At 40.1% G+C, this 13,345-nt stretch overlaps 1 protein-coding gene across 1 annotated transcript; it reads right to left on the reverse strand.

Annotated features, from left to right (window-relative positions):
* Nucleotides 1-279: 279 nt before the first annotated feature.
* Nucleotides 280-4,583, reverse strand: LOC148028043 (uncharacterized). Its single transcript, XM_087689735.1, has 2 exons — nt 4,267-4,583; nt 280-2,724 (listed from the first exon to the last, which is right to left on the reverse strand). The coding sequence occupies exons 1-2, from the start codon at nt 4,380-4,382 to the stop codon at nt 1,191-1,193; spliced, it is 1,650 nt and encodes a 549-aa protein (XP_087545861.1). The 5' UTR covers nt 4,383-4,583; the 3' UTR covers nt 280-1,190.
* Between the last annotated feature and the right edge of the window lie 8,762 nt (nt 4,584-13,345).

The following is a 13,345-nucleotide window of genomic DNA, read 5'->3' on the forward strand; positions in this document are numbered from 1 at the left end:
AGTTACCGTTTCATGTAGGGGCCTAAGAGTTGATCCTCTAGATGAGGCATATAGATTAGTGCAGCCACGATTCCTTAAAGCACTCAAAGTCTTATATCCATTATGTGTACATGGGAAAAGTGAAGGAAAACACAAAACTTAACCTTGCAATCTGAACTCAAATTGTACAATGCTGAAAGTAGGACTAATGATCAACAAAAGCACTCTTCAACAAACATAAGTAATGTTAAACATTGATAATTTTATGATTCTCAAGTCACCAGACTAGTCATAATCATGATAGATAAAATGACACAAAACTTCACATTAATGCCATGACCATAATAAAATAGTTAATAATGTACGAAAATCAGACTGTACACACAAGGTGAGCACAAATTGAATCATGGCACAAGAGCAGGCCAAGGACTTTTGCTTTTGCATTGTGATTTTTGCCAAACTTCACATCAACCATATCACTCACATTGCACACGTGTGTCAAACTAGTACGTTTGCACATTTGTAGAGTAATGCTTGCACAGTTGTAAAGCTGCAAACAGCACATCTGGCAGCAAACAAAGATTGTGCCAAACATTCCATCCTGAAAAGTCCTTCGCAAGGGCAAACTGTATCACAACTTGCATAAACATCCTGAAAACAAAAGACTTCACCACTGTTGAGACAAGACTAAACACAATTAAATTAACATCACAGAAGTGTTCCCAAGACGCCCACAACACCATAAAAGCAGGCAGCCTTCTGAAAAATAAGTTGCTTTGGAAATCAGCATACCTTGTTGTGAGAATGTTCGGCCTCCATGTCTCATTATGAGGAGAGAATTTAACAAACAACATAGACTAACAACTGCAAACCTGAAATTTGTAATGTGTGGCTCCAGTCCAAACACATCACAGTCACAGCACAGCTTTGCAATGAATCGATCCGAGAGGCTTTGTTGCCCCTTCCTTTAGACTTTAATATCACAGCCACAGTAAAGCTTTGTAATTCATCGATCTTCAAAAAAGAACTCTGAAAAGCTCTGATGGTACTCTCTCCATGGCAGTGACCCTCAATGTAGCTCAACAAATGCTGCTAAATGTCGGTCGCATACATTGTTAAACATTTGCTACTCCCAAAACAGCTCTCTTGTAACCTGATGGAGCCAGGGAAGAGGAAAACTTATGAAGTTTGCTATTACTTCCTGTTGTCATCTACTGTGAATTCGAATTCTTCTGGCGGGCAGCGGCCTTCACTGCTTCCTCATGTGTAGAGGGAAAAAGCTCCACATATCGACTTCCAAGCATCATTTTATCTCTGCACATGGCATGCTTGGATTCATTTGGTCCTTCAAACTCAACAAATGCTTCTCCAGTGGCACGACCATCTGAATGTACAACAAAAGTGATTGCTTCATCTTTTAAGTCATACCCCTTGAAAAACTCCTTTATATCTCGCTTGGAAGCCGAAAAAGGAAGACCTCTAAGCTTTAGGACACCAGTGTGTGGTAGTTTGTCCTTGTCAGAAGACGGTTTGGGGGGAAGTAGAGATGTTGGGAACTCTCCCACTGACTGTGTACTGCTCTCTGTAACTTCAGCAGCTATTGCAGAGTAATAGTCCTGCTTCTTGCTGCGGAAGACTTCTATGTAACGCTGCCCTATATTCTTCTTGTTTCTTTGAAGGGCAAAATCAACCTGTATTGGTGTGCTAAAGACGCAATAAGCTTCCCCAGAAAAGCGACCCTGCTTATGTGTAAGCAGCACGTCTACCACATCCAGCCCTGCAAAGAACTCGTAGATATCAACTTCGGTGCAGTTGAATGGCAAACCCCGTAGGCGTACCACAGGAAAAGACCTAGCCTGTCCAAAGAAAGGGAATCTTGGTCCTCTGAAAAGAAGGGACTCCAATGATTGATAATCAAGAGGCATGAAGGGACTGAAATGGTGATCAAAAGGCGGAGGAGGAGAGCCAGTAAGGAAAGAGGAGGAATTCTGGCTCTGGGGAATGTTACTGTTGGCAGGAGGATGGGGAGGAGAAGCTGGGAGGAAGAAGCTCTTGCTTGAATATAAAGATGATGAGAAACCACTTGCAGAATGAGATGATGAGAGACCACTGGCGGATTGCGATGACAAAGCACTGGCACCATGGGATGATGAGAGACCACTGGCAGAATGGGATGACAAGGGACCACCAGGGTAACCACTTGCAGCCGGAAGGGATGATGTGTACCCACTGGCAGAATGGGACGATGCAAGGCCACTGGCAGAATGGGATGATGCATAGCCACTGGCAGAATAGGATGTTGGAAAACCACTAGTGGATTGGGGTGTTGGGAAACCGCTGGCAGAGTGGGATGTCGGGAAACCACTGGCAGAGTGGGATGTCAGGAAGCCAGGATGTGACGACGGGAAACTACTAGCAGATGAAAAACCACTGGCAGAATGGGATGATGAGAAACCACTGGAGGGTACAGACTGGAAAAAAACAGAGGATACAGATGATGGGAAATTGCTGTTTGAGAAAGACAAGAGGTTAGATGACAGCTTCGAAGAGACAGGAGGATAGTTGCTATTGGATACATACGGGTTCAAACTTGAACCCAGGGATGATGTAGTTGAGGCAGAGTTGGGATAATAGTAGGAGCCATGCATGCTCAAGGTTGGTGCAGCACTGCCACCTTCTGCACTACCATGAAGAAGTCGTTGCCTCTTAACCTCGTAGCCATCTGTTCCATCGCTGTAATTGCTCCTTCACAGATCAAACAACCACCTCATCAGTCCATTACCTTGAGCCTCACTCTCCTAATCCAGAGTTCAAGTTCCTCAACCTTAACAATGAACATTTAAATTGGAATTCTTCATTGATTTGAGAAACTCACAAAGAGACCATTCCTACTCATTTATCTTCTGCTGATGCAAATTAACTGAACCTTTGTTGAGCATCTTATCATCTGTGCCGCAAATGTCTATTGGAGAATTTCAACAGGCACAAGTGAAGACGTAACTCAGAAGTGAAAATTTAAAGAATAAACCAGTGCCTAGAGTCAACAAGCTCGCAGCTACTGATGCAATTCAAATGCACAGCATCTGTAGATACATGTCAATCTGTAAGAGGCACATCTACAAACTGTCAAAACCTGAGATATCCAATCATGGGTGCTAAGAAGGTCTAAACTCCATAACCTGCACAGAGGTGACATTGACACATGTGATGTTCACTCATAAAAATGTGCAGAAGAAACTGCTGACTGGAGTCTGCAAGGAACTGCCACCAATAAATCTCCTATTGTAGCATATCTATAGTTTGTCACTACCTTATCTGTACACAAATTGTCTAAGGATGGGTCAAATCTGCTAGACTGCCATGTGAGAGTGGTGTAAGGCGGCTGACTGAACTTAACCTTCAAGTCACAACAAAATATCCAACAGGCAACAAAGCTTAACCAATACCTTCTGCCTAACAGCATTTTCGAGAGTACCAAAGAAGTTTTCAGTCACAATAGAGCATACAAATTGCAATCTCAATTGAGCACGATCAATGAGTCCATCTGGCTCATCTACATCAACACTAGTAAAGAGACCCCTAGAAAGAAATGTTGGAGAGGGTTTTACCTGACAGGCAGGCCCCTGAAAAGTAAGAGCCTACACTTTTCTCACATCGTTACAAACTCCACAACCAATTGCAGTCTCAATTGAGCATAATCTATGACTCCATCTGGCTCATCTACATCAACCCTGACAAAGAGGCCCCTAGATAGTAATGTTCTGGAGCGTTTAACCTGACAGGCAAACCCCTGAGGGGTAAAAACCTACACTTTCTTCTCCACACCTGATGCAACTTCTAAACAGACTATCGTTATTGCAAAGACAGACAGATTCTCTGTTAGTCCACCAAGTGTCGTGTGGCAAACAAAGGGTTCAGTGTACCGTAAAAGGTTTTCTTTAAAGCCTTCAAAGGTGAGGCAGGCCTAAAACTTCCAATAACGAGCCGCAAAAGACCTAAATACTATTGATAAGAACTTGAAATTCTAGGGTTTTGGTGTGATTTTGGAAGCATACTGTAAGGCAGGTCTAAAACCTTCGATAACGAGCAGTGCCGGCTATACAAATTTGGCAAAAAGCCTACAAGATCGTCAGTAAGGACCTGAAATTTCAGGATTTTGGTGTGATTTGGTGAGCGCTCTGAGTAAAACTGACTCAGGAAGATAGAATTTTTCTGTGTAAGCTTCTTAGAGCTGCTAATCAATCTTGGTCTATGGTAAAGCAGAGGAAAAGGAGGTAATAGGCATACCCTGGCACAGGCGCTGGTGCGGGTGCGGGTGCGGGTGCGGGTGCGGGTGCGGGAGTGGCAGTTGCCGTTGCAGTAGTGGTTGCTGTAGCTGGCCCTGCTGCTTCTCTGGGGTACATGTTTCAAGAGACCCTCCACCTGCGCTCCTTCGTCCTCCTGCCTGCGCTGTCCTGGCTGGTCGTCGTCGTTACGATCTCTCGTAGCTTCTCTCTGCGTCTTTTTTTTCCTCTCTCTCTCTGAGCCTGTTCAGTTTTCACTTCACGGTAGCCTAGGTTATCGATAAAGAAGTACCAAGAACTTGCAAGAAGAAAGCCTTAGACAAAAACCTTTGAAGCCAAACCCCTTCTTCTAGCCTAGGTAGGGCCTTCCCTTTTCTATTAGAATCTACTTTGAACTTCAAATTTCAACCTTCCCAACCTTGATCTTGACCTTCGAAGCCATTAATCACTTGAACTCAAATGCAAACACGCTTGACCCGACCATGCCCACCACTAGTCGCCCATTGTGCAGTTCACAAACTCACATAGCTCATGAGATTATACATCACATGCTTTGCGCAATTTACAGACTCGCATAGCCCACGAGATTATACCTCACTCACTTTGCACAATTTACAAACTCGCATAGCTTGCGAGATTACACCCCACTCGCTTTGCACTTTTGTGAGCAAAGGTAAGTGACTCCCATGCTATCACATGCATTAATGCATTCATGTCTGTGTTTTTCAATGTGCATACATATATGATTCTTCTCTTCACTACCACCCAAGTCTGTAAACTCAATAGTCATTTAACCTCACTTCATAATACTCAAATAGTTCAAAAGATAATAATTCACATTTCAAGGATTCACAATAAACTGCAAATGTGATAGCATAATTGCATTGCAATTGTTAACAGATAAACACAACAAAAAAAATGAGATAAACACAACAAAAAAAATGCTCCACTATAACTATCAGTGAGTATGGGTGTCTTTATGGCACATCTCTCATATGAAAGCGTAGAACCTTTAATAGAGGCACCATTAGTTATCACTACCTTTCTTCTATATAAGCTCAAAGTTTGCCCTTGTGACTTATTGATAGTTATAGCAAATGCTAATCGAATGGGAAATTGTCTTTTTCTCATAATGAATGTAGACCTACTAACGTGGGAACAAAAGTGATTTTGGAAATATAAACTACATCACCAATATTTGTTCCAGTAATAATTTTGGCTTCCAACAAATTTTCATGGAACTATCCACACACTAGTCAAGTACCATTGCACAAACCAATTACAAGATTGAGGTTCCTTTAGACCATAACATGGGCATTTTTTAAAGCACTGAACAATAGAAGAGAAACAATATTCAAGGTCAATAGAGTTAAAATACATCCAAATATGTCCTCCTTTGATACCCATTCAAACTAGACTCCATTGAAGATGCCACAATCTACTATTGCACCATGTCTACATCCATCTCCTCATGATTCAAAGCATTACCACTCTACTTTTGTAGAAGATGTGCTCATGGTCCTCCCATGTGGTTTTCTAGTGGAAGACAATTTCAATCATCTACTCTTTTGTAATCTATAATTGATCACCTCATACGATCTAGCAAGTGTCTCCAACGTCCATTTGATAGATTGACCATCACGCGGTATCTAGTTTCGAACTAGCTATGGCAATTATACTCTCATGATGCTAGTTTGGGATCAATTGAAACTTGAAACTCAACCAATTAGTATGGCCTCGATTAGGTCCTCTGATTGTGTATTTTAGTCAAGTTTGTGGCTTCACTAATTATTTTAACAATTATGTGGAGTGGTTCTTAGTTTGGTTGGAGATTTGACCTATACACAATAGTTGTTGGGATGGGATCCTTTTGGCATGCATGGGACTAATACTTTGTTATGGGGGTTTTCAATTTTCTTGGGTCTATACACCCAAGTGGTTTGTCTAATGAAATTCTTAGGATTTTTGACTTGAGTTTCACATTCTTTTGACAAGTTGCATCATGTTTTACGATTAATCATCAACAAGGGGGACTTAATAGCTATAATGAGGCTTAAAATCAAAATTTTAAAGAGAAATAAAACAAGTGCCATCATCAACATCATTGAGTTAGGCATCATCACTATCATCACCTCATGGTCATCATCTCACGCCATCACACGATTGCAAAGCCATCACTAAATCAGTGCAAAGGAGATCAAGGCTGATCATGGATTAGAATTGGCACACGGTCTCATAAAGGTTGCCAATGTTGGAGTTAGGCTAGGTTCGCATCATTGCAAACCTTGACCAACCTTTTGCCTCCTTTGTGTGAATAGTGAAGCCAAAGGCACAATGTACTACAAGAAGGTAAAGAGAGGTTTATTCTTAGTGCCAAGGCTCTTTTGAGGGGGAGGGGTCGATAAAAAGAGGGTGGGTTTAGCACAAAAAGAGGAGGGAAGTCTCAACCATTTGGGGGATGCCACATCACAACCATGCCCCTTTGATATATCTATGTCGCGCTGCTCATCTGAACCTAGCCTTAATTGGAGGGCCATATAAGCTTAAGCTAGTGATGGGTGATGGTCTTGTGGGCTGACAAACCGAGAGGGTTTCTAGAAGCACATAGAGAGAGAGAGAGAGAGAGAGAGAGAGAGAGAGAGAGAGAGAGAGAGAGAGAGAGAGAGAGAGAAGATAGTGAGAGAGAGAGAGGGAGGGAGGGAGAGATAGAGGAGAGGTAGAGAGAGAAGAGATAGTGAGAAATATAAGAAGATAGAGAGTGAGAGAGAAGAGGTAGTAAGAGCGTGATGAGACAGAGGAGGAGTTAGAGTGTGAGGTAGTGAGAGAGAGGGAGTTAAAGAGATAATAATTAGAAAAGAGGGAGGTAGAAAGAGAGAGAGAAGAGAGATAGTAAGAAGAGGGGAATCGAGAGAGATAACATTCAAATCATCCTTTCCTCCTGCCAACCTAAACACTCCCTTGCTTTGCCAAGGCTCTATGTATCCCATTTACCTTGCCCAATTTTACTTCAAGACATACAAATTCAAAGGTGCCATAAGGGTCTAAGAAGGAAGAGAGCAAAGACATGCTAGAAGAAGTTCACTGGATATGATGGCCCCAAAGTAGTGGAGAGTTAAAGTGGGACAAGAGGTTGCATGTGTGAACGAGGTCCCATCTGCACCAACTTCTATTCACATGCCTTTGGATAGATTAAGAGGGATTCTGATTAAATAAATTGATTGATTGATTAGTTTATGTCTAGTTGGCTATTTCTACTACTTGCAACAATCAAGGGAAAAGAGTAGTTTTTGTCCATGCAAACAAGGACCTTGAATACCCTTAAATTATTGTGCATTCAAACTAGAATTGTAACTTATAACGACCTTAGGATATGGAGATGAATTGTTCATTATAAACTAGTCATGATTATCTCTTAAAGGACAAAACTACTAAGAGTAAAGATAGACTCCCTACTCATGCATGTTAAATTGTTGCATGCTAAAATGTTATATCATCTAGGAAAAAAGCTTATGACCTTTGAAAAATATGAAGATGGTTGTGAAGTATTGTGCCCTAAAGCACTACGGAAATTATCATGTATCACTTTATATGATTGCACTCTAAAGAGAAATAAGCCATGGATTGTACCTTCTTTCATGGGATATTCAAAAGAAAATACTTTGGTTTGATGAAATGTCTTAAGATATACTTGTTGCTTAGAAAAGGATGATTTCCTAGTTGACAATAGATTGATCGCCTTGCTTATGGATTTTTAGAAAGAGATATTGTGCCCTCATGGGTGAATTCTTGGATACACCATAGGTCTCTCCCAAGACTAGTGCGGAGCCCTTCACCAAGGGGCTAGATTTGTCCACAATGGGTGCTGGGACTAGCCTTGGATGTAACAAGTCTCTCCATAGAGAGGACGTTAAGCTGGGAGGTGACAAGGGTGCCAAGGGGGCTTTGGCTATAAATTCTTTGGGTGTCGAGGTAACCGCTGTAAGCCTGAGATGTGGTCTTCCCAAAAGGCCCTAATATTAGATAAGGGTGGATTGGTGGATTGTGCTCATGCACGAGTATTTAGGTACTTTAGATACAAGTCCCGTTGTAAGGGATAGAATGCCCGCGTGCCTTAGAGAAGGTGCGAATGAATATACTACTTGCCATTGTTTCCAAAAGACTCTTTGAAATTGTATTTGTGTACTTGCATAGTTTACATGAAGGAACATTGTTTTTAAAAGGGCTAATGAAGGAAGCCGATAGATATATGTCAAATTAAATTGTGCTAAAACTAATTAGTAAACTAAAGAAAATCTTAGAGAAAAGCGGGTAGCTATATCCCCGATGAGGCTTGCCAAAGGCAAGGTGGTCTCAATTCACCGTGAGGCTTCCATCATAATTCAAGCATTGGTTAGGCAAGTCTAGGAAACATTGACTATGCTAGCATGTCAAGATTAGAACCCAACCAATGTCGTTTTAAGGGGTCATGGTTGAGACTTTACCTTATGGGTAGAGGGGTTGGTGCACATTGCTCCCCCTCGTTTCTCACATTCTTTGAACCAAGTGTGGCAATGGTTTGCTTTGACTTGAGGGTTGATATCAATGTAGTCACCTCAAAGCTTATGCTAGATGGTTGATAGAAGACTATAGCATATAACTTAGGTTCTTGTTTTAGGTCAATCCTTGTGGGGTTAAGGCAAAGTTTCCCCTACGAGGTAGAGTCAAGTAGCTCAAGATTATGATGGTTGGCTATTCTAATAAGTTTCTAGTGGTGGTAGTCTTGATCACTTCTTAATGGGCTACTAAAATACGTGTTATCGATGTTCATTAGGTAGGTATGTTACACTTGGTAATAAAATAATTTTTAATATCAATAAAGATGCTATTACAAATTCTTAAACTTGAGCAAGAGTCACCTTTAAAAACAAAAAGTCCACTAATGCTTAATGAATATGGATCAAAGTAATGAAGCATGGCAACAATTCTTAGTATTTCAGGCTGCTATGCTCACATTAGCCATGCATTCTCTAAACTTCAACAGGAGAGATTGATTCATGCTTAATTTGAATCAAATTTAGGACCCATCTTCAGTGTATGATGCAAGACACTCGTGTGAAAGAGATTAGACATGTGAAGGCATATACTATGTTATTCATGTTGATTGTCCTACTAACATCCAAACAACCTGAAGTGAATTAAGTGGATGGAAAGTTGGAAGGTTATCTATTTATTTATTTTTGAAGATTCTAAATCAAACCATACCCTCCATATAGATGGACTAGAGACTCAACATAACCAAAATATCTATGAGCAAGTAATCCAATTTATTATGACTGATAGAGTTGTTATCCTAGAACACTCACACAATGAAAATTATTGTAAAGAAGGCTACCTGTCCTTCCTTCCAAATATAGAATCCTATAAGCTTTGTTGAGCCTCCTTTGTATCATACTATTGATGTATCAGATTTCCATGGATGAATCTTCATAGTGGAACCTTCGTTAGGATGCAATGCCTTTTGTTACTAAAATAATTTGAACAAAAGATTTTTTTCTCCCTCCAATATGTATTAAAACTATAGTGCTTAAAGGAGATCTTAAGTTAAAACATGGGTAACCTTTATTCCGTGTATCAAACTAGCTCCTTATGTATTGAAAATCAGGATATTTTAGCAATCATTGATCCTATCGAATTGCAAGGGGAGAAATCTCTTCTCAAATAGATCAAACCTCCAGCATTTGATGGGAAAGGAAAGACGTGGAAAAACTAATGTGAAAGTTTGGATTGACTCTATGAAAGTCTATTTTTGAACTATAGGGAGGAGGAGTACCCCTAACCATACCAAGATGGCTCAACTAAAGCTAACAAGGGAAGGGTGTCTTTGGTGGAAGCAGTGGTGCAAATATACTTGAGTCTTAGAAACTACGACTACATGGGAACTCCTAAAATAAGCTCTGCATAAGATGTGTCTTTTGCCTTCCTATCGCACCTTGAAGATGAACGAGTTCTTCCAAAAGTATGCTTAGACTATGAATATTGCCCAACAGGTGGCTAAGTTTTATCAAGGGTTAAATCCTCCCTTGGACACAACTGAAATCTATGTGACCCAAGTATCTTCAAGATGCTAACTTAAGAGCTAAAGCTTTGGTCAATTCTAATAGATGCTAACATCTTGAAGATACATATCACTCACTATACTCTAGGGAAGACTCCGATGATCCAAAGAACCATGGGAAGAGATGTCGCAAGTATGAAGAGTTAGGACACTCGTTGAGGAGATAGCCCCACTCGACAATGTTCCCATTGCAATGAGCTAGGGCATATCCAAGCTTATTGCCCTGAATTGGATCAAGAAGATGTTGAACCAACAAAGAAGCAAAGCCATCCACATTTAGCATTTGGTATACTACAAGAATCAAATAATTATGAAGACCTAGAGCACATTATACCCTTGGAAGATGAGTAGAAGCCCTAGAAAGATGCAATAAGCCTTATGCTTTTGTAAGGGATCCTATTCTTCTAATGACTTTAGTCAATATGCTATAATAAATATATCTTTAAATTCATAGTATCACATTGAAGTTTGCATGCTTATGTGTAATTAGAATAGCATAGTGAAAGCATGGTAGATCTTAACCCATATAGGACCTACGATATAATGTACCATAGAAAAACAATATCCCCAAGCTCTTTTGAGATGAGAACATCTTGATTCCTCTAAGAAGGGGAAGATAATGTAATGACCTTATAATATAATTTTTAAAGAGAAATAAAAAAGCACTATCGTCACCATCATTAAGTTAGGCATCATCAATGTTGTCACCTCACTATCGTCATCTCATGCCATCACACAATTGCAAAGCTAGTATGACAACGAGTCCAAAAAGCCATCACTGAATCAATGTAAAAGAGATTAAGACTAATTTTTCCAAATCAAAACTGATAAACCAAAAGGGTATGTGTGTGTGTGTGTGTGTGTGTGTGTGTGTTAGTCATTATCTCTTCTCTCTCCCTCTCACTATAGAGAGAGAGAGAGAGAGAGAGAGAGAGAGAGAGAGAGAGAGAGAGAGAGAGAGAGAGAGAGAGAGAGAGAGAGAGAGAGAGAGAGAGAGAGAGAGAGAGAGAGAGAGAGAGAGAGAGCACTCATATTATCCTTTCCTCCCAACCTAGGTACTCCCTTGTTTTGCCAAGACTCTACGTATCCCATTTGCCTTGCCCATTTTTACTTCAAGATATATAGATTTAGAGGTGTTATAAGGGTCTAAGAAGGAAGAGAGCAAAGAATGTGGCAAAAGAAGTTTGCTTGATAAATGGCCCCAAAGTGGCAAAGAGTTGGAGTAGGACAAGAGGTTGCATGTGTGAATGAGGTCCCATTCGCACCAACTTCTTTTCATGTGCCTTTGGATAGATTAAATAGGATTTTGATTAAATAAAATGATTGATTAATTCATTGATTGATTAGTTTATGTCTAGTTGCCTATTTCTACTACTTGCAACAATGAATGAAAAATGATAGTTTCTATCCATGTGGGCAAGAACTTCGAATATCCTAAAATAATTGTGCATTCAATCTAGAATTGTAACTTATAACAACCTTAGGATATAGATGAATTGTTCATTAAGAACTAGTCATGAATATCTCTTAAAGGACGAAACTACTAAGAGTAAAGATAGATGCCCTACTCATGCATGCTAAAGTGTTGCATGCTAACGCATTATAACATCTAGGAAAAAAGCTTATGACCTTTGTAGAACATGAAGATGGTTGTGAAGTATCATACCTTAAAGCACTAGGGGAATTATCATGTATCACTTTATATGATTGCACTCTAAGGAGAAATATGCCATGGATTGTACCTTCTCTTGTGGGATATTCAAAAGGAAATACTTTGGTTTTGATGAAATGTCTTAAGATATACTTGTTGCTTAGAAAAGGATGATTTCCTAGTTTAGAATAGACTAATTGACTTGCTTGTGGATTTTTGTATTTACATGAAGGAGCATTGTTTTAAAAGGGCTAACTGAGGAAGGTGATTACTATATGTTGAATTAAATCATTCTAGGACTAATTAGCAAACTAAAAAAAACCTAGAGGGAAGAGGATGGCCGATAGAACTTGCCAAAGGTACGGTGAGCAATCACCTCAAAACCGATGCTAGATGGATGATAGGAGACTATAGCTTATAACCTAGGTTCCTGTTTCAAGTTGATCCTTGTGGGGTTGAGGTAGAGCTTCCCCTACACGGTAGACTCAAGTAGCTCAAGATTATGAATGTCTGGCTATTCTAATGAGTTTCGGGTGGTGGTAGTCTTGATCATTAAAATACAGCCTACCAATACTCATTAGGTAGACATGCTTCAGTAGCTTGAGTGATGTGTTTGGAAACACAAATGTTGTGATTGCCTTCATAGTATCCATGTGCCATAAGTAAGGTCTTAGTACCCACCTCAATGTGGCATGTATTTCTATGTCTCCCTATTTGTGCTTTCTAAGTTGGTTCCATGGTCTAGGTGAGTTTCCTACAATGTCTACACAGTTTAGGTGCCATTGATGATTGGTCAGGTCTTGCATAAGTGGTTGGCCTTTTGATACTAACTAATAGTAGCTTTTTCTCTTGGGCCACCGATAGTTGTTATTGCAAGCCTTCCATTTGTTTGCTAAGTGTAGGTGGCATTATCAATTTGATTTTTACAAGTGTTTCTTGGCCAATAAGGGCATCAACTAATGGCAGCCGATTTAGAGTTCAAAGTGATCATAGAGTCCTAAATTACTTTCTTACTTAGTTAAATCTCACCCTAAGTAGTGTAGGTGGGTAGCTACCTTGCAAAATTATGATTTTGACATCACTCATACAAGGGGCAAAGACAATGTGGTAGTTGATTCTCTTTCTAGAATGTGGGCATGTTGGTTTTCAGCTATAACTGAGTTACATGGTGACTAGATTGAGGAGTTACATGAGGCCTATCTTTTAGATGATAAGCTCAACCATGTATTTCAAAAACTACTCTTACTTTGTAGCTCAATTGCATCCCTAAGTCATGTTGACTTGTCATGGAGGGTCCTCTTTTCTATAAATGTGGTCTTAAGGGTTGTTCATGCCTCT

Source organism: Lygodium microphyllum, chromosome 12, assembly GCF_053477565.2.
Source record: "Lygodium microphyllum isolate KBCC chromosome 12, Lygodium_microphyllum_v1.1.10, whole genome shotgun sequence".
Classification (NCBI taxonomy): Eukaryota; Viridiplantae; Streptophyta; class Polypodiopsida; order Schizaeales; family Lygodiaceae; genus Lygodium; species Lygodium microphyllum.

Bases quoted from the DNA above. Each gene is read 5' to 3' on its own strand.
- LOC148028043 (XM_087689735.1), bottom strand. From the start codon at position 4,382: ATGTACCCCAGAGAAGCAGCAGGGCCAGCTACAGCAACCACTACTGCA. The intron at 2,725-4,266 runs GTATGCCTATTA...TGATCTGTGAAG, and splicing joins GCACCAGCGCCTGTGCCAGG to GAGCAATTACAGCGATGGAA.